Here is a 27,478-nt window from a genome sequence, read left to right as displayed (position 1 = left end):
TTTTATACTGCTGTTAAAATTACACTTTCGGTTTGGCATAATGAAACAGTGATTGCACAGTGGAAAACATTAACAGTGTGATGACAGAAGCCAGAGAGCAAGTATCAGTGGTGTAGAGTATCTCTGGACCGAAAGGACGGATTCAGTGGGTCGATTTAGAAAAGAAGAATCTTCGTTGTTGAAACTTCCTGGCAGATTAAAACTGTGTGCCGGACCGAGACTCAAACTCGGGACCTTTGCCTTTCGCGAGCAAGTGCTCTACCGACGGAGCTACCCAAGTACGACTCACGCCCCGTCCTCACAGCTTTAAGTCCGCCAGTACCTCGTCTCCTATCTTCCAAACTTTATAGAAGCTCTCCTACGAACCTTGCAGAACTAGCACTACTGAAAGAAAGGATTTTGCGGAGACATGGCTTAGCCACAGCCTGGGGGTTGTTTCTAGAATGAAATATCCACTCTACAGCGGAGTGTGCGCTGATATGAAACTTCCTGGCAGATTAAAACTGTGTTCCGGACTGAGACTCGAACTTGGGACCTTTGCCTTTCGCGGGCAAGTGCTCTACTGACTGAGTCCGGCACACAGTTTTAATCTGCCAGGAAGTTTCATATCAGCGCACACTCCGATGTAGAGTAGAAATTTCATTCTATATCTTCGTTGTTATTCGTAACCTATAGTGCGTTTAAAATTACTTGCGATTTTTGACAGTTCCGTACATGTTTGGGGTATGCTGAAAGTCATCACACGCTTCCTAGCGTAAATAATTGCACAGTTAATAGCAAGTCAAACAACCAGTAACGTAAAATACTCTAGCCAAGCGGAATCATAAAAAAAAAAATGGGACATTCGAACGTCCCCAAAAAAAACTTTCGGGACAGCGGGACATTTTGGTAAAAAACAGGACTGTCCCGGGAAAAACGGGACAAATGGACACCCTATTGTAGGACAAACAGGCACAGGCACATTTAAAAGTAGACTGTTGGATATTATTAAGCTATTGGATAAAGTCAACTCACATGTGGCTACTGTTGACTCCATGTGCTTTGGTCCCACTGAGGTGAGAAATGATTTTGACTGGGATGGTAATGGATACACAGAAGTAGCATGGCATGGAGAGGGATAGCAGAATAGGGTGCAGGAAGAAGCTGCAGTTCTGCCTGTGGGGCTGTGTGGGGATGTGGCTGGGAAAGGGTTGGGAGAGCTGTGCTGGGAAGTGGGGTGGGGAGTGGTGGAAGGAAAAAGCAGAGGAAGGGGAGGGATGACGTGTGTGCACTGCGGAGGGGGGGGGGGGGGAGTCTGGAGTGAGAGCAGGAAAGGGGATGGAGACAGTTTGGGCTAGTGGCAAGCAAAGGTTGAAACCAGTGGAGTTACAGGGACAAAGGATATGCTGGAGAGGGGGTTCCCATCTTTACGGTTCAGAAAACGTGCTGTTGGTGGGAAGAACCCAGATTGCACACCCAGTGGAGCAGTCATTGAAGACAAATATACCATGTTGAGCAGCATGCTCAGCAACTGAATGGTTTGGCTACCTTTGCTCACAATTTGACAGTAGCCATTCATGAGACAGACAACTTGTTAGTGGCCCTGCCCACATAGAGTGCAGCTAAGTTTGTAGGCTACTTAGATGCTTTCACAGTTGACTCTTTCATTGATGGGGTAGGAAATGCTTCTGACAGTGTTGGAGTAGGTGGTATTGCTAGGATGTATGGGACAGGTCTTACATCTAGGTCTTTTTTAGGGACAAGCAGTTGGGAGCAAGAGTGAAATGGGAATGGACAATGATATTGCTTAAGTTGGGTGGACAATGAATGACGAGAGAATTGGGAAATATGATTCAGTTGCTCCAGTCTTGCATTCACTGAGTGATGAGGGGGAGCATTCCATTGTGGCCAGCCAATGGGCACTTTTGGGATAGTGGACAGCTGGGGCAACAAGGAGGTGGAATGGACTTATTGTGTGGTGTGGTGGCAGATGTTGAAATGGAGGTATTGTTAAAAGGTGGTAAGTTTAAATGGATGCAAATACTGATGGAGGCATCCACGAGGTAGAGGTCGACATCTAGGATGGTGGCTTGGGCTGAGGAGAGGACCAAGTGAAGCAAATGGGAAGAAGCTGTCGATGTTCTGGAGGAATGTGAATCTCATTCCAGATACAGATCATGAAAATGTCAATAATGAATTTGAACCATCTGATGGTTTAGTATTGTGGATGCTTAGGAAGGATTTCTCTGGATGGGCAAGGAATAGGTTTTCACAGGATGGTGCCATCTAGGTGCCCATGGCTGTACCACAGATTTGTTTGTAGGTAATACCTTCAAACCAGAAGTAATTGAGGGAAAAGATATAGTTGGTAATGTGGACCAGGAATGATGTTGATGATTTAGAGTCAGTTGGGCATTGGGAAAGGTAGTGTTCAGTGGTGGCAAGGTCGTAGGGATTGGGATATTGGCGTAGAAGTGATGAACAAGGTGCTGGTAGGTAGAGGGACAGGAACTGTGAAGAGTATGTGGAGGAATTGGCCAGTCTCTTTTATATAGAAGGGTAGGTTGCTGGAAGGTGTTGGTCTCTGTTGGGGTACAATATTCAGTTACAGTGGGGCATCGTGGGTGGTCCGTACTCCACATATTTTAGGAACTAAGTGAGTTCAGGGAGTGGTGGTGGTGAGGAGGCACATAGACTCAGGTCAGAGTTTCTGGGATGGACCTGTAAGGATTTGATGAGGGTTTGGAGATCAAGCTGGACTGCTGGAATAGTCACTATGGCAGGGCTTGTAAGTGGACCATCTCACAGCTGGCAGAGGCCTTCAGCCAGGTAATCCCCGTGGTTCATAATCACAGTAGTGGAACCTTTGTGCACAAGTAAGTTTATAAGTTGGGGATCAGTTTGGAATACTGTTCTTTCTGTAGATGTGAATTTGGTTTTCATGTTGAAGGATTTGGGGAATGAAGGCGATGCATGGTAGGTTTGATCAGAGCTTACTTTTGGTTAGAACAACATTCCAGCACCTCCCACATATTTCTTTTCTTTAACTTACCATAAGAAATTGGCACCAGGGATTTAAAATAGTACATGACTATGAAATTGCAATGTAACTATGAATCGTTGCTGCACCAGCAATAGTGAAAGTGACAGTGGGAGACCAATGTTATGTGATGGGCAGAGATATGGGGTGAAATACAGTGTAATTTGAATAACATGTTAGTTAATGAAATATTTCAGTTGGAGAACTTAAACTTCCGGAAAATTCATGGTGAGCTTTTCTAAAACTTTGGAAAACAGGTATACACCCAAAACTTCTGCTTCACCAAGCATCTACAATGCAAATGTTTGAATGTTAGGTGGCAGGGAGCAGTTGAAAACTGAAGACTGTCAACTTGTGCTGAAATGAATCAAGCAGAACAAGGGGGCAAAGTGACACTACTGTGGGGACAGGTGGCAGCTCCCCTTGTTTATTTTAAATCTTGTGTGTTGTTGTTGTTGTTGTGTTTTTTTCGAAGGCTACCGACTTTTGCCGATATACGTCGAGTTGAAATAAGGAGTAAAGTGGCTGCTGTGGGGACAGGTGGCAGCACCTGTTGTTTATATTAAATCTTGTGGTTTTATGGTTTTGATTTGGTTTTATAGTTTTGATTATAAGACATTATGATTTAAAAATTTGAATTTCAGGATGGTATTTTGCAGAAAAATGATTTCGCATTGTAAGTTTCATCACAAGTTTTAAAAAATTGAAACTTGTGATTTTTGTGGCTGGAAGGAAGGAGTGTTTGTGTTTGTGTGTGTGTGGGGGGGGGGGGGGGGGGGATTGTATGGTTGAAGAAGTGTTTTCTGGCACTTAAAATTTGGAGATGAAGCACTGAGTTTGATGTTAAGAAATTGTGTAAAGTTATTAGTTTTCTTTTTTTTGTAGCCGGGGGGGGGGGGGGGGGGGGGTTTACAGTTAAAGGGAGAAGTAAATTTGAGTAATGAAGGGTTCATTGTTAGCTTTGTGTCAAGTCTGATTGGCAGGGTTGGTGGTGGAAAAGTGTGTCCCTTGTAGGGACTGGGAGAAGGAAAGAAGGTTTTAACAAGCCTAGCATGATTGACTCAGTACCACCCAGGACAGGAGCAACTGAATTGCATTGTCATACCCCCCCAAGTATCCTCCCCACCCCCCAAAAGTGGTAGCCAGCTGCCCCGTGACCCTCAACCTACACAATATTCTCGTCTGTCTGTATCCATTGCTACTGCTACCTCCTTACCCCATAGTTCATATCCCCGTAAAAGACCTAGGTGCAAGACCTGTCCCATACATCCTTCCACTATCACCCACTCCAACCATCCACAAGCATTTCCTTCTCCGTCAAAGGCAGAGCCACCTGTGAAAGCAACCATGTAGTCTATCAGCTTAGCTGCAACAACTGTGTGCCATTCTGTATGTGTACTCTTAACACTTTAGATGACAAGAAGCAATGTGGAGCTGGTTTGCAAACTTCCCACCTCTCTCCCATAAGTTGACTTTCTTCTCTGGATAGTCAGCCACGTCTATCTCCAAAAACTTCTTCCCCGAAGAATAATGCTGGTTAAGGGAATTTATCAGACTCTCTCTCTCTACTCTTGAAATAATTTGGTAACCAGAGGATACTTTTAGTTCAGTCATGGTGTATTTCAACTTCCACAAAAAACAAATTCACCATTTCTCATATAAATATTCGAACTTGTGCGAGTCAACCAAGTCGTCAAACATTAGACTCTATTAAGATACATCTACAACAGGGTTTGTTTAATAATCACCAGAAAATATGAACATGTCTTGCTTCTAGCAAGTCCAACACATGAATTACTTAAAAGTCTAATCTCATTTCTTCATTTGTTCTTAACAATCATCACAGTCACTAAACCAGCAAAGAATAGCACAGGCTCTTCTCTTCACATACACTGAAACTCTATGGATCGTACGGCATGTACTTGTCGGCCGCTGTTTGACTGTCACATCCACATTTTGCTCATGACTGTTTTTAGATCTGCACACACAAACATGCAATGCGCAGTAGGTTGGATTCCTCTCTCTCTCTCTCTCTCTCTCTCTCTCTCTCCTATTTAAAATATTGTGGGTTCGAGACAGAGGAAGGCCAAGTGGTCCTAGAGTTTACGCGGAAATTCTCGTAGCACTACATATTCCCCCCTCAGATCGAACACGAGATATTTTATATACCATCATTATGTACATTTATGTCACATATAATAACAATTCATATTTCAACAGTATACTTTGTTCTTTTAATAACTGTGGATAACCTTTTTCTTATTATTTAGCTATTCCTTATTTTTTTCATTTTACTTTAATTATAAAACATGAATATTTCAATCAATGGTGGAGTTAACTCTTTCTATATCTAAAAAAATCATGAGGACCAATTTTTTTTCCCTCTTTTTTCTGCTCTTTATCCAATCGTAAATTCCAGGTGTTCATGACACTTCAGTACTTTATTCTTTATTCTGATTCCTTGTACTATTTTTTCCTTAGTACGTATCAGTATCATTATTTATAGTAGTTTGTAGTCTGGGGGAACTCTGGGCATAATAAAAGTGTGTCCTTTTGACACTCGTGAACTTATCTGAAATATAACAAAGCTAGTGGTATATAGAATTCAAACTTACCAGAATAATTCTTATTAAATGTGTGACTTCTGTCACGATACTGTCCTTTTCCCCTAGGATCAGTACCTATACCTTACATGTGGGTTGACCCTCTGAGTGCACTTCCTCCTTCCACTCTGGTAGGTACACCCCTTTATAAAACATCCCTATTTATCAGGCCACAGGTTGTCCTATCTCTATGTAGGTGCGACTGCCATATATCTTTAGTAAATGCTGGGTACATCCCCCTTATTCTTTATGAGTAGTTCTCATGATTCATTGCCCTAGTATACACCTTTATGTACACTAAATTAAATATTTCCTGGTAAAATTAAACTCTATTTTACACTTCACACTCACTTCTTAGTACCTCCTCTAATACCCTAGAGTCCTCTTCCACTTCTCAACTTCAATAATCTTAGTATATACTATGTCTAGACATATTATTCAACTCATGGTAGATACTGTGTCTACACATAATGGTCAAGTCCCACTACTCTATGACAATGATGTAGAACCGACACTTAAAAAAGAATATGTGTATCTTTCCAGATGTACATATATCTTTTTCCCCTACAACCCTTGGCAGTTCTTACATCCTTTTAATCTGTAAATTCATAGTTTGTGTATCGTATTTCTTTGTGTGTATGTGGATGTGTTTTCGTGTAGTCTGATTCTTCATCCTTCTTATCTCAAGATAAGTTCTAGGTTATTGGAAAACACAGAAACTAGGAAGGACTCCTGCGATAGAAGTAGATGAATATGGAAAGAGGGAAAAATAGATAGGTCCTCAAATGAGAAGTAAGAAAAGGTAGATGTGGTTGCTAAGATCGAAGAAGAGAAAGAAGACAGCCCCAAAAACTGGAAACCCTTCCCACCCCCTTCCCCAGGATCCCTACCTCGCTGGTACTTGAGTGAGAAGCCGGAGGAGGTATGGTGTTAAATCATATCCTATAGAACAGACATTCCCACCTTCACCCTTGAGGTCCCAGAAGAAAATCTTAGCAACCCTGTGGAAATGGCAAATGGTGAAGAATCAGGCACACTTGTTTGTGAGGTTCGTTTGAAAGGTGTGATGTGTGTTTTGTGTTAGTCATGATTTATCTGTTAGTGTAAATCATGCTTTTACCTACACTACCCAACCCCTTTTGACATCGATACAAACCCTCCTGTTTAGGTCACACCTCATAAAAGGTGTAAAATATTCTGTACCAAGTATAAAATTATATATTCCATTATCACAATCATTTAATTAGTCACACAGTGTTATGTTTTCCACACATATAATATTCCATTCAGTTTACTAAGAAAAATATGCTTCAGTGACTTTATATCGATTATCTTTCATTCAGTGTGAGAAATGGTATTCTCACGATTTCAGAAATTATTTTGAAAGTTACTTACTTAGAACTATGTGACAAAAAAGGGTTACCAGGCAGCTTTCAAGAAAACCATTTTTGGAATCATTGTAATTATGATTCATATTAAGAGAATATACAAATTTAATGACGTTGATTTCACCCAGACTTCTGCCCACAGATTTGCACAGAAACCTGGTTAAGAGATTACTTACAAAGAATAATTCAGGCAAAAATAAAACCTAACTATACGTGGAAACTGCATTGGCTGCTGTTGACATTACAATCAAAACCAAGGGAGAGAATGGCAGGCTAGGCAGATTTAATCTATCTTATTTCAGGGATAATATGCATACCGATTCCCACGTCATGTCATGTCTAGTAAAGTCGGGATAAGTTGGGGTGAACTGGGACGAGTCATGAGGACAGGTAGGAGCACCCCTGGAATATCCAAGAAAGATGCAATCAAGATTCCTAGCGGGCACAACTCCCTAACAACGGAGGATGACGCAGCCACATGCCAAGAGCAATTTTGGGTGACGTAATCACAATTTTTCACTGGTATGTTTCTCTAATAATCTCTAAGTGGGGGATGATAGAATAGTGTAAGAAGTTGAGGGAATTTGGCGCAGGAAAATTTTATTACAAAAGAAACAACAAAAACAACTTGGGATCCGATGGTTGTCACTTCCCCCGTTGGCACAGAACGTTAACGTCGATGGGAGATGTACAACTTTATGTCTTTTTCATTGTACTTTCCTTTTTCTGACCCACTTGTAGGATCGACTGAAAATAATGTCTTGGGATGGATTAACTTCATACTTTTGGAAAAACTTATTGTTTCTTTATTCAGGGCAGAGCTCTGAAAATGCTGTTTTACTAGAACTAGGTCATCGACCTTGTACTGAGGTTCTACAGCTTCCTCATTATGCTTACTCACCCTTTGTTAGGCCTTTTCAACTAAATTCTTCAAAACTATTTCCTGGTTCATTTCATAATTGACACTTGGTTGTTCAGTCCGCGTAAAACATTTAACGAGGCGTTCTCTTACAAAAGGTTTGCTTGTTACCTCTGAAGGTGTTAACACAGTTGACAAATTGGTAATTCATTTAGAATAAGTTCAAAGTCCTTAACTTTTGTTGCCCATGAAGTATGTTTTTCATAGCAGTGAATACGGCATAATTTCCCAATTTCTTTCATAACTCTTTCACACGGATTCAAGGATGGGCTATAGTTGGATATTAACACTTGACGAATACCTTCCCATGCTAGAAATTTTTTAAATTTGCTACTCACAAACTGTGGACCATTATCGGTGAGAAACCGTTTTGATTTGCCTACATCCAGAAAGTATTGTTGTAAACACAGTATAACTGTTGGCATATTTGCTTTTTTGATGGGATATAGCTTAACATACTTTGACCAGCACTCAGTGATGATCAAAATGTATGACACGCCTCCCTTTCCTTTTGGAACTGGTCCAAAAAAATCTGCTGCTGTGAGATCATGTAACGACTTAGGAATAATCGGATATATTTTGTATTTCACATGAGTATTACTCTCTTTCACCTTCTGACAGATCTTACAGGTTCCAATTAAAGATGCTGCTTTATGCCCTAGCTTCTTAAAATAGTAAAACTTATTCATATAAGCTATACACTTTTTTATTCCGAAGTGTCCATATCCTGTGTGAACATACCACACTAGTGTGTCATCAATTACCTTTGGAATGCATAAACACCAACATTGCGATATTACGCTGTCTCTCCAAAACAAATTATGACCCGTAATTTTCCATTTTCCCGCTTGATTAGGAGGTTCGGAATTTTGGATACACATAGAAAACATTCCTGTAAAATAGGAATCATGATGGATATTCTCTGATGTTCTTATGTTCTAATGACAAAAAATTAATTGCAAATATAATGCCGGGCCTTTCCGTATGTTTTAATTTTTCCTTGCCTATGGGTAACCTAGGCAAAGCATCCGGTACAATATTCTCGGAACCTTTTACATATTGTATCCTAATATCATATTCCTGCAGGAAAAGCATCGAGTGCATTAACCTACTATGTAATAAACAACTATTCATTACAAAAGATAAAGCTTGATTGTCTGTATAAAAGTGGATTTCTGACCCCCATACTAGTGTTTGAAATTTTTGGATACTCCATACAATTGCTAACAGTTCTTTCTCAGTAGCCGTGTAATTTGATTCATGTTTTTTTCAGACTATGACTAGCAAAAGCTATGGTTCAGTGTTCTACATGATTTAGATCCAACTCTCCTTGGAAACGTTTTGCCAAAGTACCTTAATAAGATGCATCTGTTGAAGTTTTAAATGGTTCGCCCATAACCGGATGATGTAATATGGGTGATTCAACAAGTGCTCTTTTGATGTTTTCAAACATTTCATTTACCTCTGGATCGCAAATCCACGGTACTCCATTTCTTAATAAATGTAAAATTTTTGGGTCATTCAGTTCTTGTCCTCGTATGTACCATCAATAGTATCTAGCCATTCCTATAAATCCCTTCAACTGTATTATGTTTCTAGGGTGTGGACATTCTTTATAGCTTTGATGTGTTCAGGGTCAGATCTAATTCCCTGCACCCCTACAATATGCCCTAAAAACTTAAGCTTCTGACGTGAAAAATATGAGTTAGATAGCTTTGCCGTAATACCTTTGTCTTTAAATTTTCTTTGGGTCTTCTGCAATGTTAGACAATGTTCTTCCCAAGAAGCTGATATTATCAGGATATCATCTACATGTATTATTAAATCCTTCAATAGATCTCTCCCTAATGCTTCATCCAGTGCACGCATAAATACGGATACAGAAATATTAAGTCCAAAAGGCAATACATTGAAATGATATGATTTACCATCAAACAGAAACGCTGTATACTTTTTTGATTCTGGATGTAACCTAATTTTCCAATATCCCACAGTCAGGTCAATCGTGCTAAAAAACCTTGCTTTCTCAAATTTGAATAACAATTCATCAATGTTAATCGGTCCGTCTCTTTCTGTCTCTCTATGCTTATTCAATGTTCGTGTGTCTGACACTGATCGTACTCTACCTGTAGCTTATTTCACCACTGCCAATGGGTAGAACTACATTCTAATACTGTTATCAATCATCTTGTTGATTTCCTCCCTAACTGCTTCTTTCAAACTCACAGGTATCGGATACGACTTACAGAAAAATGGAGTGTCACCTTTGATTTTAAACTTACATATGTAGTCAGTGATATTGCCTGGACCATCGGAAAACACTAATTCATATTTTTTACATAAATCTTGTCTTTGTTGATCGGTCAGTATTACGGACTCATTTACTTTGCCTTGTATGTCAGCTCAATCTGATACATGATCTATGCTAACGATCTCTGGTGACAATTGTGCAGTAGCAGTTAATTGTAAACATTGACACTCAGTTGTTTGTTTTGCAATGTGGTTATCTGTCATGAATGGTATCCATCATCTCCTGTTCCTTTTACCAAAACGAAGAAGATTTTCTTCAAAGTTTAAGATGACTTTAAATTCTAATAACCAATCTAAACCAAATAAAACATTTCTATTTATATTTTTCACTGTCAACAGCGTTTGGCGATATAATTCATTTCTAGTGCTGCAATTCACTTGTGTTTTGTGTTTCACCACCTTACTTTTCGTTCCTGTTATATCGACTACGTAAACTCCAGTTACTGGTAACAGTGGTAAGTGTTGTTTAGTCTGTAATGAGTTACAGAATGCACTAGATATGAGTGATACTTCACTCCCTGAGTCTATAAATACCCTAATCTTGGAATTTTCCATAGTCCCTGCTATTATAGGTTGTGGATTGTTGTTAGTCAAGCTGGTTCTTCCAGCAACAACCATTCCTTTGTTGGTATTTTGTGCATAAAATTAACATACTTATTATGAACCAGGCCTCCTAGTGTATCTCCACGACCTGGGCCCTGGCCCTGGGTCCAGATCGCACTACGTTTTCCTCACTATCAGTAATCACAGGTTGATTACCGAATCGAGATACTACATTACCACTGTGTTTTACTAATACTTGGTACAAATTCCTGCGAAGTTACGGGACCTAAATTCGAAGGTGGATGTTTCTTTTGATAATTGTCATTACCATTTTTGCTGTTGCATTGGTGTACCCTATCTAGGTTAGCCTCATGTTTTCTAAAATTATTACTACTATTCCTTTTGTAGTTCAGATTTTCCCCATGATGTAGAGTTTCTTTATAGTCTTTATTTATTGCATCTAGAGTGTCAACGAAAGATAACAATTCTTCAACCATTTTCCAGCCACTACACAAGATGTCTTTCCTTGCATAGATGGGTAAACATCTAATTAAAATTCTAATCAATCCTTCTTCCTCCATGGGTTTATCTAAATATTTCGCCTGTGTTAAATGCCAGTCGAAATATTTTCTCATAGTACTCCATGTATTATTGTAATATTTCAGGTCCCACAAATCTGATATTAACATGTCTTGTGCACTAGCCAACCAGTATTTCTCTTTAAAATTCCTTTGAAAGTCTTCCCAAGAAGAAAAGTTCTCGATACTTACAGTATGCCATTCTGAGGCTTCCCCTAAAAGGTACTCCACAGCAAATTCAATTTTCTTAGAATCTTCCCAGTTCTTTTGCAAAGCTTGATTGAATCTTTTAAAAAAATGAGTTGGATGTACATCCCTGTGTGGCTTAAACATGGGGAATTGCCTGGATAATCCTGAATTGGCCCCCCATTGTAGATCAGTCATCACTTCACTAGTCAATACCATGTTAGGAGAAGTCATCCTCTTGTCTACTTTATCTTTGATAAATTTGAATTCTCTCCATAGGTCATTCATACCTCTCTTGGTATCACTAAGTTCAGAAGATAAAATAGGAGGTCGGTTCCCGGATTTTACTTTCTCGGAAACTTTTCGATATATAAGTTCTTCCACCTGTTCCTCCAAACTATTTATATTTATAATGTCAGAGTTTGCTAGTTTCTCTCTGAAATTTCTTTCCACAGTATCTACTTGTGTATTCACACCTGTCATTTGCGATTGGATAATTGGTATCAACTTCTCTTGCTTATCAACGCTCTCTCTTACAGTATGAAATCTCTGATTTACAGCTTCGAACTTAACATTACATACATTTTAAAATGATCCTAATGTTTCATTGATTTCAGTTTCTACCTTATTACATTTTTCCTCAATATCAAATTATAACCTTGTTGCTAAATCTTGGGTTTGATCATTCTGTTTCTGACTGAAGTGAGTGAATAATTGATTTACATGAAGGTAAACCTCTTGGTTTCAACCTTTGCTAGTCCCTGGGCTCGAACTGCCTATTCTCTTCCCTGCCCTCAGTCCAGGCCTACACATGCTTTCTACTCCACCAGTGCAACTCTGTAGTCATTTTACCCTCTCTACTCCTGTCCTCTCCTCATCTCCCTGCCTGCTCCCTTACGCAAGCACAAACTGCTGAAGCTACACATAGTAACTCATCAGGGTGTATACTCCACAGGACAACTGGGAAACCCAGAAAAAAAGTGCTAATTTTTTTCATCCAGGAGAAATCTGGGAAAAACCCGGAAACTTTTTAGAGTTCCAGGAGTTTTTCATTGTTTCCGTTCTCAGTTAAAAATCTGTAATATAGACTGGGAAGAACTGATACTCTAACAAAGAATTTTACTTTAGTCCACTGCTGCAGAAATAAAATATATATGAGAGTACAACACCAAAATAAAACTTTAGTTGCAAAGAAAATGTTCTATTTACAACAGCAAAACACAGTGCACACACGTGTCTGCCGAAAGCAAAATGTGTCAAAGACTATGCAATACTTTGTAAAACAATCTGCTTTTGCTGCATTTTGCTTGTGGGCCTCATTTCGATAAGCGTGACATTGCAACCTTTTACATTTGTAATAGGTTCCCAGAAAATACTGTGAATGGTGATTTGAGGAGTGTTACTTTTAAAGTAAACTATATTACATGTGAGAATGTGCGATGAATTCCTTAAATCATGGAGCATTAGACTCTCATTCAAAAGTTAATACTGAGGACCAGCCACTTAGAAAAGTTTCGGGTCGAGAAGACCAGCTATTTATTCTGTTATTTAAAATTTTACCAGCAGATACATGTTTGATATCTTAAAGGGTAACACACTCTAGAAAAGATTAAGTTCCAAGGTTAGATTTTCATAATTATTTTAGTTCTTTCATAAATTACAAATTATGCAATAATGATGGCAAAAAGTATAATTATCCTTCAAGAACGGTGTGAAGTGAGTCCTTTAGCAATTTCACATGTTTGGTTCTACGAGAAAGTCAAAGTGCTCGCCAGATCATGTATTCAGTCAGATAACACACAAAATGTATGATGCACACCAGTGAAATGTATAATCATGCTTGTCAGAAATATTCAATTGCTGCAGTTGAAGCTGTGTGCTTAGGACACTGACTAACCACATCCTCAGACAAAAACAGCAAAAAACTTTTGGTAAGCAATATTATATGTGCTTTTCTTGTAGCTGTGCTGCATTATATCTATTTAAACCATTAACTTTTCCTATTTGTGTGTTCACACTACTTAACAATGATGCTGCTATTGGTTGATTAAATTTCACATCCAGTCCCCTGAGTATCTGCTGTAATTGCCTGGTGAGATCACATGCCAAGAAGTTCTAAGCTGGTGTATGTAACCTTTACGATTTAAAGGATTGATAAGTTTTACAGCTCCAAGGAAAAATATATTGCCGTTTAGCATGGAAAAAATGTGCTTCCACTAGGATACAGTGTATTTTCACCCAAGAAAAAGTGTATTTTTAGCAGAAAAATCCGGGGAATTTTTTTTTCTTGTCCACATATGCACCCTGCTCAGTATCCTGTCCCCACCATATCTGTGCACACTCGCACAGGCAGCACTAACATCTTCCCCCACCCCTACCTTGCTATCCCTGTGCACCCCATGCCTCCTCTGTACTCCCACTACTCACCCCAACCGAGATCACTATGCATTTCAGTGGGACCACATTGACTGGAGATGACAGTGGCCATGTGCGAGTTGTGCATGTATGAATCTGTTTGTATTTCTTTATCTGATGAGAAAGACTTCGCCCGATAGCTTAACAGTTTCAAACAGTCTACTTTTAAATGTACCTGTCTGCCGCTCAGTGTACCTGTCTGCTGCTCAATGGCTCCTCCATGTGATGAGTAGCAATCTATCCTATTAAATCAGATTATAATACAAATGGAAAGTTAAAACAAAATCTTCTCACCAAGCAGTAGCAGAACACACATACAAAAGAAGGTAGATTTTTTTAGTCTATGTATTTACATTATATTGTCAAAAAATAATTATTTTTGATACTAAATAATATTGTTATTATGGAGACTGTAGGTATTATACGACTGCAGAAGCAGTTGAAAGGATGTTTGAGTATTGGTACATTCCTCTCCTATACAGACACAATGTCTTTCATTTGTTTAAAACAGTTGATGTGAATAAAGTTGCAAATTATTTTTAATTTTTTGGAGTAAAACTGATTTTTCATTTTCTGTTACACAGGAAGTAACATGCCTTGAATTTCATCCCCGTGAACCAATTCTGGCATCCGGATCCCGAGATTTTACTGTCAAATTATTTGATTACAGCAAGACTTCTGTCAAGAAGGCATTTCGTACAATTACGGTGAGTTGTTTTATGTGAACATTGGCATGTAGTTTATGTATACAGTGTACAACATTGCTATTGCTTTCGTTCTTTGATCTCCAAGGTTTCTTTGTGGAACAGGACATTTAAATCTATTTCTGACTTTTACTCTCATAGCAAGAAATTTTTTTATACAGAAATAAGGCCATCATATACAATGTAGAGAGCCATATGAAATTAGAATAATCTTTAAAAAGTCTCTACCCTCTTTACCTGCGTAGCAATTGCCACAGTCTTGAGTGAACCATCATACAATATGTTTCTTATGGACAGGACTATAAAGGTAACAGTATTCAACAAGTGACTTACCTTGAAAATGGCTGTAACATTATCAGCCAGTGTGTTGAAATAAGTAATACTATTGTGGATGCACACGAAAAAGATGATTGACTATACAGCTACACTCTTTCTAGGTCAGGAATGTGTAAGATACTTTAGAAATTAATGCCGCTGTGGATATTGCCGAGTTGTTCGCTGTTTATTTAATTTTTATGTAATATGTCCCAAAATTCATGCAAGAGTTGAATTTGTGCATTATTAAAAGTGGAGCGCTACATGAGAGAATAATGTGTTGGAAGCTACATTACTCAGTTTTCGTACAAAATCTGGTCAGAATAGTGATCCAGCATCATTTAATTAATTTAAAAAAAATCTAGTGAGACTGGCTCGATTACTGTTATTAAAACACACTGGCAATTTTTCAACACATCATTTATCATAAAACATTGAAGCAGTTCATGAGAGTGTTGTGGAGCGTTCAGGGACATCAGTTCGGCACCATGGTCAAGAATTGGACATTTTGAAAAGCTCTTTACATTATACTCAGACAAAAGATTTGTATCTTCATGCTTAAAGAAGTTCAAACAATGGAAATGTCAGGTTGGAATATCAACAATGTAGGAAAACATAGATTGTTACTTACCATAAAGTTGACATGTTAAGTTGAAGACAAGTACAATTAAAAGACACCTACACATAAGATTTCGGTCACAGCTTTCATCAAAAAAAGGAAGAGAAACACACACCAGTCATTAACACAAGCTAGCTCTCCTCATGCACACATGACCGCCGCCAACTCTGGCAGCTCGGACCAGAATGCCAGCTTCTGGTCCAAGCTTCTGGTGTTGGCAGTTGTGTGTGGTGAGGTGTGCTTGCTTGTGTGAATGAATGGTGTATGTTTCTCTTTCATTTTCAGATGAAATCTGTGACTGAAAGCTTGTGTGTAGGTGTTCTTTAATTGTGCCTGCCTGCAACTTAACGTGTCAACTTCGCGATAAGTAGCAATTTATTTTTTCCTACATTGTTGCTTAAAATGTTCAGTTGACTCAAGAACTGAAGCCAGATGACTCTGCACAGCAAATAAAATTCACTGAATGGAGTTCAGAAAAAACAAGTGGTTGTAGATTTTGAGAACAAATTCATCTTCAACAATGAGGCTCATTTTCATCTTGATGACTTGTCTAATCAACAAAATTGCCACATTTGGGGTTCGGGAAATCGACAGTGCTCACTGAGAAACAATGTGTCACTGTTTGGTGCAGACTTTGGGCTGGAGGCATCATCGGACCATTATTCTTCTAAATGCTGCTAGCCAGGCATTAACAGTGAAAGTTATTCAATATTGTGGTATGATAATTCAGTTTTTTGTGCTTAAATTGCAGGATAAGGCAGATGATGAAAGGTATTGGTAATTTTGGGCATACCGCCTCCACTCCACAGGGGTACAACAGCCATGGTGGGCGTGGCCCTGTGCAGAGTGGAGATGGAGAGCGAGTTGTGCAACCTCCTCCTCTTCCACCCTCTCCCCCCCCCCCCCACCACCCCCACCCCCTTCCTCCCCATCCCTCTCCACTGATGGCTCAGGCTCCCAGGAGCTCCCAGTCTGTGGGCCCTTCAGTGTGAGGCTGAAAGTGGCCTGGCCAGTGGTGGCTGCATTGCTTGGGCAGCAGCAGCCACCCGGGAAAGTGGAAAAATCCAGAGGTGGTGTCATGATGATGACTGGGCTCCTGAATGGCAACTGCTCCTCGAGTGGATTCTGTGATGGTGTACCTGTTTACGATAACTAGACCCAAAGCAGTGGGGGGAGGAAGCCAGAGGTGAGGCTGGACTCTCTTCCTGTTGCTGTGATATTCTGGAACAGCTAACAGAGGAATTAGGGGGGGGGGGGGGGTAGAGGAGGATGTGGGGAGTGACACAAGAGCAATCTCCTCATCTGCCAAGGGATGGGAAAACCAGGATCGTTTTAAGGAGTGGGGAGAAAAAGACTGGGGGTGCGCAGCTGCATAACCAGACGTGGTTCTGATGTTGGGTGATAGTCCGGTCTCCATTATCAAGTGCAAAAACCCTTCGTTCCTGTTGATGCCAAATGGTGGCTGGGAACCAATGATTTTGTCAGCTGAACCCCTGGGCCCACTCCTGCGTGTCTGGCTAGAACTTCGAAGAGGGTGGAGGAACCAGAGGGGATGGGGGAGGGGGTTCCTGGCTGTGGGCAGCAGTAAATGCAGAAGAGAACAGGGCTGAGACAGCAATATACAATTTCACTGTCCACATAATAGAGTCTTCAAACAGTAAAATGTCACCAATAGGAATTTTCTGTGACTTGTCCAAAGCATTTTATTGTGTGAACCATGACATTATGTTACAGAAATTACAGTTCTATGGTATAAATGGAATAGCATATGAGTGGTTTAATTCGTACCTACAGAACAGGAAGCAAAAAGTTTCCTTATTTGGGCCAGGTGATTTAAATAAGTTTGCTACTTCATCCAACTGGGGTGATATTACATTATGTGTTCCACAGGGTTCAATCATGGGTCCCCTTCTGTTCTTGATATATGTGAACGACCTCCCTTGCTATCTGAAACAGGAAGCTAAAATGACACTGTTTAATGATGATACAAGCATCATTATTAATCCAGTAAAAGAAACTCCAATTGAAAATGATACAAATAAGGTCTTTGAAAAAGTTATTAATTGGTTTTCTGCAAATGGGCTTGCTCTAAACTTTGAAAAAACACAATACATCCAATTTTCTGCAGCAAAAAGTACAGTTCCTTCAATAAATATAACACAACAGAAGTCAGTAGACGGGGTAGAGCATACTAAGTTTTTGGGTGTACACATAGATGAGAATCTTAATTGGAAAATTCATATTTGGATCTTCTAAAGTGACTAGGTTTAGCAACTTTTGCAACCAGAATAATTGTCAATTTTGAGGATATAGAAATTAGTAAGCTAACATACTTTGCATACTTTCACTCTCTGATGTCATACTGAATAATATTTTGGGGTAACTCAACATTCAGACAAAAGTATTCACTGCTCAAAAGAAAGTGGTTCGAAAATGTGTGGGGTTCATAGCCTCACATCTTGTAGGTATCTTTGTAAAAGATTGGGAATTCTTACAACAGCCTCACAGTACATTTACTCACTAATAAATTTGTTCTCAACAACATGGACCAGTTTAAAAACAACAATGACATTCATGATTATAATATCAGAAAAAAGAAAGACTTGCACTATACTTTACTCAAACTATCTTTGGCGCAGAAAGGGGTAAAATATGCTGCTATAAAAATTTTCGACAAATTACCAGAGGAAATAAAATGTCTGACAGACAGCAGTAATAGCTTGACAACTCCTTCTATACCATAGATAAATTCGCGAATAGGAATAAATAAATCTATAAATATAGTATATGCATTTTGTGCCATTTAAGGGTTACCGTACCGTGCGATTGATCAGTGGAACATGGAACCAACTAACTAACTAACTTGTTTGTTGTACTCTGATTAGAATGACCTTAAATTATAGTTGTTACATTGTACAGAACATCGCAAAAATATTGATAAGGATAAAGTCTAAAAACATTCTGTCGTATTAAATAGATCTCATTTGAATGTATTTATACAACAAGTTTTCTCTTGTCCCTGTGAAGTCAAAGACATTGTCACAGCCTCTCTTCCTCTATGGCACACACCAAGGCAGGAAACGATGACACAGAATAAACTGTCTGACCTACAGGTACCACGAACATGATATAATTTTTATCATTATTTCCACTTGTATATAACACTGCCATCCATCCCATGATACATATGCATAAATAAAACATACATCTAGACAGTAGATGATATAATACATTATGAAAATAAACTCTTTATAGTGGAGATCATTATTCGTTAGTTCAAAAAATGCTTGTTCAACACGTCACTTCATCAGAGTGACCAGTAACACTACAGATTTTTGCCCTTAGGTGAATGATGTCGTCATGTCGTAACTACTGTGAAATGCTAACCAAACAACAAGTATTTAAAGTTCAAACTTGTTCTAACCTTCTCAATACAAACATTAACATCATATGAATCTTTAACGTAAAATTACAGTTGTAAGTGTATCCCACTTTTAATTAATATGTGTGTTCATATTTGTTGACTGTGGAATGGTCCACAATAGGTTGTAAACCATCAGTCATACATATATATTTCACTTTGATTAAGTTTCGTAACATTTTGAAAGGTGGCTACACTGAGCCACTGAGCCAGAGATTGCGCCAAAGAGTATTATTAAGCCGCCTCCACAGTGCTTGGGCAGAGCTTGTAGTAGTCAGTGCCTGTCGAGGACTCGTAGTAGTCAGTGCTTGTTAAGATGTGCTAGTAGGCAGTGCTTGCTGAGATGTGATACTGAAGAGTCTTGTTGAGATGTGGTAGTAGAGAGTCGGTGTGGAGGTATATTGTAAGGATTAGAGTGATTTTCATCAATATAAATGAGGTAACAAACTCCGTTTCTTTTTTTCTCATTATTTCAATGTCCTGAATAATGCGTCATTACAGGTTCAGTCAACAAAGCATCTGGCTTGTGGTCTTGTATTAGAGTGTAATTCTGGTTTTCTTACGCAATTATAGTATTTCTATTTTTTAATTACTTCAGTATAAATGATATTTAAAATTTCTTGTCTTGTTGAAGAAGAACCGTGCCAGATGTGTACGTTGAGTCACACTCCCACACATAGAACAATTACACTTGTGCTTTGGTTTCGTAGGTTTTATAGTTGCTGGGGACTTAATTAATTAATTGTGTTAACAGAAAATTTTCATTTTATTCTTTGTTGTTGTTCTATGCAGTCAGATAGCGTAATAATACTAGTTAGGGCCAACCGTTTACGAGACAGCGTAATCGGACAAACAGCTACTAAAAATATTCTCATTATAAATAATTAAGCCCCCATGCACGTGGCGACCGCTGCTTCGGATCGTCCCTTGGAATCTTCTGATTGTAAAAATAGTAGACAGTAGTATTGTTGTAGTAATTTGTAGTTTAGTAATTGTAGTCTATATTGCATGTGTAGATTTGGTAATTGGCATTCTTCTAATGGTATTTTTCAATTTTTTTTTTTTTTTTTTTTTTTTTTTTTTGTCGTCTTGTCTACGGGTTTGACAATTTAGTGCAATTATTTCAATTGTTCGATTAATCGTGTTTGAGGGAAACTTTTCATGTAAATGGTATTGTTGGAGATAAAGAGTCATTGTGTGTAATTTTCGTACAGTGACGAGTTTTGTATGTTTTGTAAATGATTACGCGATCGATGAAGAAGGCAAAAATGATGGATAGTGAGAATGACGAAATTGTTAACATGGCGAACTCGCCAACAGAGGAAAACAGTGCGATGAATAATGAAGTGGAAAACAATGTAATAAGTCGGGAAAATAGTCCGGAACCATTTCAAAATTTTTCTCAATCAGAAAATTCACAGAATACGAGATTAACGATAGAAGATTCTGAAATAGTATCGAACACAGATAGCTTTATGGCTATGCAGAAGGAAGTTAGTTTTGTGGGAAATGTTAGGGGCGAAAAGAATTTCGAACCGGCTGATATGGAGCAGTTGATGAGTGCAATATTAAATTTGGGATCACAGTTACGATCTGAATTAAAAACAGGTAGGGGAACAATGTGAAAACGGTTAGACTCACTGGGATCACAAATAGGAACAATTAGAACTGATATAGGAACAATGGAAACACGGTTAGACTCACGAATAGGGACATGTTTCAAAAATATGAAGGGTGAATTAAAGAAAGAAATCAGAGAAGTACAACCGATTTCGAATTCTCACAATAATAGATTAATTGCAGTAGAGATTAGTCAAAGGGAACAGGATAGAGAACAGGAAGAAAGAGATCGCGTGATAGTACAGAAATTTTCAGAGTCAAATTTACAACGTGCAAAAGATAAGGAAGAAATATATGAGAGAATCGAGGAATCCGTACCAAATGACAGAATAAATGACCTAACACAACAATATGAACAGTTAACTACCAGATGTGTTAATACTGAAACCCGAGTCGCGACACTTACGGAAGACGTAAATAAACAGAAAGAACAAATAGGTGATTTATCGGAAAGAGTGGAGGAGATTTCAGATAAATTGACAAGTCTTAGTTTAAATGGGGACAGAGATTCAGATGATACAGCACCATTGCCATTTGCAGAAACCGAAGAGTACCAGAAAATAAATAAGCATGTTGAAAATCAGGGAAAATTTAATGAACGCGTTAAAAGGGAAGTTGAGGCATTACGAGAGCAAGTAAAACAAATTAAAGGCGAAATAGTAGGAAATGACAGTAGAAGAAATTTAGAATCACAGATAGCAGACAGGTTTGAAGAAAGTAATTTGTTTCATGTACGGGATGCAACAAGAGAGCGCCAGGCGCGTGAATTTAACAATAATCGTCATTGTGACTGGGACAGACGCGGTAGGTCTTTGTCGCCACGAGGCGAAAACTTTGACTATAAACACTTTTTGACTGTTCGGAAATTTAAGATCTTTCGCAATTCTAAGAATGACATACATCCATGTGCATGGTTAGATCAATTTATGTACGCACTTCCACCAAGTTGGCCACTAAGTTACAAACTGGAATTAATGTGTGGATATTTAGAAAATGAACCGGCGATGCGGATGCGCGCACTCATTAGAGATTGTAATAATCTAAATGATTTTTATCATGCATTTCTATCGGCATATTGGTCCGAAAACACACAAGACAGAGTCAAACATAGTCTGATTATGCAGCGTAATTTTAAACAGTCTGAGTTCCGCACGCCGGCAGAATACTTTGAAGACATGATTCGAAAGAATCAGTTCCTGTCCAACCCTTATAGCCCGACTGAATTAATTCGCATTTGTTTAACTATGCTGCCACAATCCATAAGACAAATTACTTTAGCTGGAAGATTTAAAGACGACATCGAGACTTTTAAGACTTTGCTACAAGAACTCGAGTATGACAATGACGACGGGACTTCCTGTAATTTTTTCAGTAACAGTAATTACAATAGATTTTCAGAGAAAAGGGGTAGTGATCGGAACGGACGTTATAGCGGTAATTTTGAGAATGGCAGACGTAACAGACAGGACAATAGATACCAGCCTTATGACAATAACAGTCGTTCTAACAGAAATTACACAGACAATTATAATAACGCTATTTCCTACCGGAATGTTCAATCATACGGAAACAGTAATCGGTATCATCAAGACAGAAATTATTCATTCAGTAATAGAAATTCTGACTACAGAAATAACCAGGGTAGTAGATACAACTATAATTTCAGAAGTAACAGTCGAAATTACACAAGAAGTAGTTATGCAGACAGACAGGAAAACAGAAATTTTAATAACAGACACAACCAAGAATTTGCATCTAACAGACAGGAGGGACCTAATTGGCATCCTCCACGTGACAGAACTTCAGAGAGACAAGTGCAAATAGTAGAAATTGATCCGCGAAATGACGCGAATAATCAAAGACGTGACGCAAACAATCGACAATGACTTGCAGCTTCGGCTTCTGGCAGCAATATAGACGGTTCAGAAAGTAATGACACTACGACTATACACTACGTACGCCTGGAAGACATGAGAAACATTTTGCTAGACGAAAAGGAAAATAATTTAGACGCATTTTTACACCCTGTTATTGAAGTATGTGTGGGTAAGAATAAGTTCACTGCAGTTTTAGATTCTGGGAGCCCATTGAATGTCATTAGTGAATCAGTTTTTCGTATATGTGAAAGAACTATTGCCTGTCCTGTGTTACCTATTTCTAAAACTACAGTTCGAGGTGCTATTTCTGGAAAAAGTGTGGAAGTCAAACAACAGACCAACTTAAATTTCATTTGTCAAGGATACGAATTTTCTGCTAATTTTATTATTGTTCCATTACTCAGTACCCAAATTATATTAGGTATGGAGTTTCTTAACGCACATAAGGCAATTTTGAACTTTAAAGAAGGAGGTGTGAATTTGACTGTTGCCGGAATGCTGATATGTTTGAAATTTTTCGAGTGTTTAGCAAGATCTGAATCAGATACAAAATGTTTAAGGTTTCTTACTTCTGATGTTTTCGTTGAGCATTATGACGACAGTGTGTTTATTCATGACAATGACAATAGATACAGAGACGCGATGGATGATGTAATTAATATCGAAGAATTAATTAATGAAAAGGTTAAGAAAGCTGAAGTGCCAGATGACGTTGCAAGAGAAGAGCTGCACCACATTTTGACTTCACATGCTACAGTGTTTAGTCATCACACAGGAACTATACAAGGCTTACAATATTTATTTAAAGTAAAAGAACACACACCATTTCGCGGGAAAACGTACGCTATTCCTTTGGCTTACAGAGACAAGGTTAAGAATGAACTTCAATACATGTTAGATCAGGGCATTATTGAGCCTGCAGTCAGTCCTTATACTAGCCCATTACACGTTGTTCTTAAAAAGGATGGGTCAATTCGTTTGGTTCTGGATTCCAGACAGATTAATAATATCATCATTCCTGAAACTGACCGCCCACAAAATTTAGATGAACTTCTTCAACATTTCCATGGAATTAAAGTTTTATCCACGATTGATATGCGCGCAAGTTTTTGGCAAATAGAACTCCACCCTGATTGTAGAAAATACACTGCCTTTTTAGCCTTTGGTAACTGTTACCAGTTTCGGAAATTACCGTTTGGACTTACTGTATCTTCAGCAGCATTCATTCGTAGCTTAAATGAAATTTTACCTGTTTATCTTCGTGACAATATTACTTCATATGTTGCCGATATTCTTATTGCTAAACATTCTTGGAGTGAGCATAACAAAATTTTGGATTCATTATTACGTATTTTTGCAAGAGTTGACATTACAGTGAACTTAGAAAAATCTGAATTTGCTCGTTCTCAGGTGAAATTTCTCGGTCACATTATTTCTACAGAAGGTATTCTTCCTGATCCAGAGAAATTAGACGCTATTCGTAACTATGCTGTTCCTACCACAAAACGTGATGTTCGTAGTTTCCTTGGTGTCTGTAATTTTCTTCGACGCTTTGTTAGATTGGACGATTTGGCCACACCTCGTTTATGTGAACTATCTGGAAAGAAATCTAATTGGTGTTGGGATGAGGAAGCTCAGTCAGAATTTGAAGAACTCCGTGATGATGCTTTAGTTGCTGCTCCACTTCTTTCACATCCGGATTTATCTAAAGATTTTTGTTTGGCGACGGACTCATCATACAAAGGCCTAGGTGCACATTTATTTCAAGAGATAGAAGAAAACGGCGTTGTAGTACAGAAGACTATTGCATTTGGAAGTCGTGTTCTCTCTAAATCAGAAAAGAATTATTCGATTACGGAACTTGAAGCTTTGGCTGTTGTTTGGGCTTTTACAAAATTTCGGACATGTTTGTTTGGCAGACATACTAAGGTTTATACCGATCATCGAGCTCTGGAATTTCTTATGTCGACAAAATTAACTCACGGCAGATTGTCACGATGGGCGTTGTACCTACAGGAATTTGATTTTAGTATTGTTTACATACAGGGTTCTTCAAATATTGTTGCTGATGCTTTATCACGTGCACCCATGGGTTTGAAACAAAGTGCTGAAGAGGACTGCATAGAAAACAATTATTGTTTGATGTATATTCAAGGTGTTGCGTTTGAGAACTTTATTTCGTCTTCGCTCCAGGACATCGCTAAGGAGCAAAATAAGGATCCAATCTGGAAGGACATTAAGGAGAAGTGGAGGAGAAAGGAAAGTGTTGTGGCGTAACAAGACAGCTACGTCACACTGAAGTAGCCGAAAGGCACGCGTAATCTCACTTAGGCTAGATAGAGGTCTGAAACCGGAGACGTAATGAATGGTAGCAAGAAAAGTACGTAGCTGCTATTACTCAACTTTTAATCCTTGTTGTATACATCGTTCTTGATGAGACATTTCATACGATAACTATCAAACTATGTAAGGCTAATGGCGCCTTGCTAGGTCGTAGCCATGGACTTAGCTGAAGGCTATTCTAACTGTCTCTCGGCAAATGAGAGAAAGGCATCGTCAGTGTAGACGCTAGCAAAGTCGTCGTACAACTGGGCGAGTGCTATTCCGTATCTCGAGACCTGCCTTGTGGTGGCGCTCGGTCTGCAATGACACAGTGGCGACACGCGGGTCCGAAATGTACTAAATGGACCGCGGCCAATTTAAGCTACCACCTAGCAAGTGTGGTGTCTGGCGGTGACACCACATTCCTCCCCCGCAAATCGGCGAACGGTCGTATTATAAGGCTTCCGCCCGCCGTGGGGAGGACCCCATGTTGACGTATGCGATGAGGTGGGGAGCCTAACAACAGACGAGGCTGTGCCATCCGCACCCGGCCATTCGGTCCGAGGGGAGCTAGGAAACGCCTGAAAACCTAGTCCAGGGTGCACGTCAACATGCGGTGTATGCGCCCGTAAAGAGACAGGAGGGACCGAAGGGTCGACCTCCATTGCGTCGGGGTACCCGACGCGCGATGACGTCATGTGGTCCGGAGCGGGCAAGGGTTCCATGGCGGAGGACAGCTGGTCACGGGAAGCGATCGGCGGCGCGTGACCCAGGGAGGCGCTAGGCGGCTGCAGCGAGGCGTCCACTGCGGGCAGCGCCGGCGGGAGAACAGGCGGCGGCGGCGCGTCGCCATGGGGCAAATTGGAAGGCATCGTCGGTGTAGTCGCTAGCAAAGTCGTCGTACAACTGGGCGAGTGCTATTCCGTATCTCGAGACCTGCCTTGTGGTGGCGCTCGGTCTGCGATCACACAGTGGCGACACGCGGGTCCGACATGTACTAAATGGACCGCGGCCGATTTAAGCTACCACCTAGCAAGTGTGGTGTCTGGCGGTGACACCACAGAAAGCGTAGCGATTAGACAGCATTATTTAGTCCGCTGTGCTTATTTATTTAAATTATAATTGTCACCTGATTAGTTGTGCTGATATGTATGTAAGTTATACTTTGTGATTTATCTGCTTGCGCCTTCATGTTTACTTATTAAGATGACATATGAACATTTATTTGCTTATGCTGATATGATGCTAATGACCTGTTTATTACGTAAGATATATGTTTGCTGCTATGCGTATGGATTGCATATTTATACATACCTGTTGTTGTCATAACTACTCTTTAATTTGGTGTATAGAAATGCTGATATACTGTGTTCAAACAGAGAGTTTAGGTCACATTATTGGATTAATTATAGATTGTTCACTTGGCAGAGCCTCGTTGTAAGGATTGTGCTGCATCCACTTGTTGACATTCTGTTCTCTACTGGTATATTTACTCGCAATTGCTTGTTTTGCTTACGCTCAGTGCCTTATATTTTTAAGATAAGAAAATGAACTGCTATAATTCGACGAACGACATTAGTACAAGAAACTTCATAGAAGTCACATGAGCTGAGGTTTTATGGAAGCTTTATAAATTTATGCTAATAGGAAGGAAGATAACGACATGGCATACCAAAACTAGGTTTAGACCATTGACAGTTATTACACTGCATTTTTCGTGAGCAATAGGAAGTGACACTTGACACAAGAAATACTCCACATGTTTGCTTCTGTTTGCCATAATTCTTGAAGTGTTGTACACACTGTGAAATATTATGATCATTCACACTCCGTAATCGTACTTAATTACTGAGAGTTATTCGAACTAAGTCTGTTAGAGGTTATGTATGCATTTCTTTTGTTTATAATTCATAATGAGTAGAAGATTTGGGTCAGATGGATTACACAGAGGTTGTGTGTTGACAGTGTGTCTTCGGATTGTATGGGATGATGAGGTTTGCATTAGGATTTTATCTGTACTTGTTCGAGGAGACTGACTAGAGGAAAGAGTTGTTATGGAAGTGAAATGATATTGGCAATAAGGTTTATATGTGTCGACGTATTGAAGAGGTATTATTGAGGTATTATTGAGATTATGTGAAGTTGATGATTATTGGAGTTTTGGTGGACAAGAGGTAAGGTAAATGCTATTAATGATAAGGTTTATATGTATCGACGTAAGAGGTATTATTGAAGTATTGAGATTATGTGATGCTAATGATTATTGGAGTTTTGGTGTATAAGAGGTAAAGTAAGTGAGGAGCATATATATTTTTTTTTTTTTTTGTTGGTCTATATGGAACAAGGAAGATGAAGATAGCAGACTAGAATACTAAAGTGGAAGGAAGATTGTCTACACACACTTGTTAAATCAATAAGCAGTACATATTTTTTTTTTTTGAGAGAGGAAGTAATTGCATATCTTGGCTCACTGACAGTTGTTCAGCAACCGTACATTTTGATCTGGCTTGGCAAGCATTGGTCTTGACATGATGACTATGACGTTGACTTAACTATTATTGACTGTTATACATTGCTGCCACTACTACTTGATACACATGATGAACATCAAATTTTGACAGAATTGCATTTACACAGTT

The 27,478-nt window shown here is 39.1% G+C and overlaps 1 protein-coding gene across 1 annotated transcript in view; it reads left to right on the top strand.

Annotated features, from left to right (window-relative positions):
* The window catches only part of LOC124615808 (cleavage stimulation factor subunit 1), a 194,700-nt gene that overhangs the window by 80,236 nt on the left and 86,986 nt on the right, over positions 1–27,478 (top strand). Inside the window, exon 5 of the mRNA XM_047143948.1 lies at positions 14,546–14,668. Coding sequence (XP_046999904.1) covers positions 14,546–14,668 — 123 coding nt within the window. The remainder of the gene's footprint in view (positions 1–14,545; positions 14,669–27,478) is intronic.

Source organism: Schistocerca americana, chromosome 5, assembly GCF_021461395.2.
Source record: "Schistocerca americana isolate TAMUIC-IGC-003095 chromosome 5, iqSchAmer2.1, whole genome shotgun sequence".
In the NCBI taxonomy this organism is placed as follows: Eukaryota; Metazoa; Arthropoda; class Insecta; order Orthoptera; family Acrididae; genus Schistocerca; species Schistocerca americana.
The sequence above is the reverse complement of the archived record's forward strand: the minus strand, read 5'-3'. Positions and strand labels throughout refer to the sequence as shown.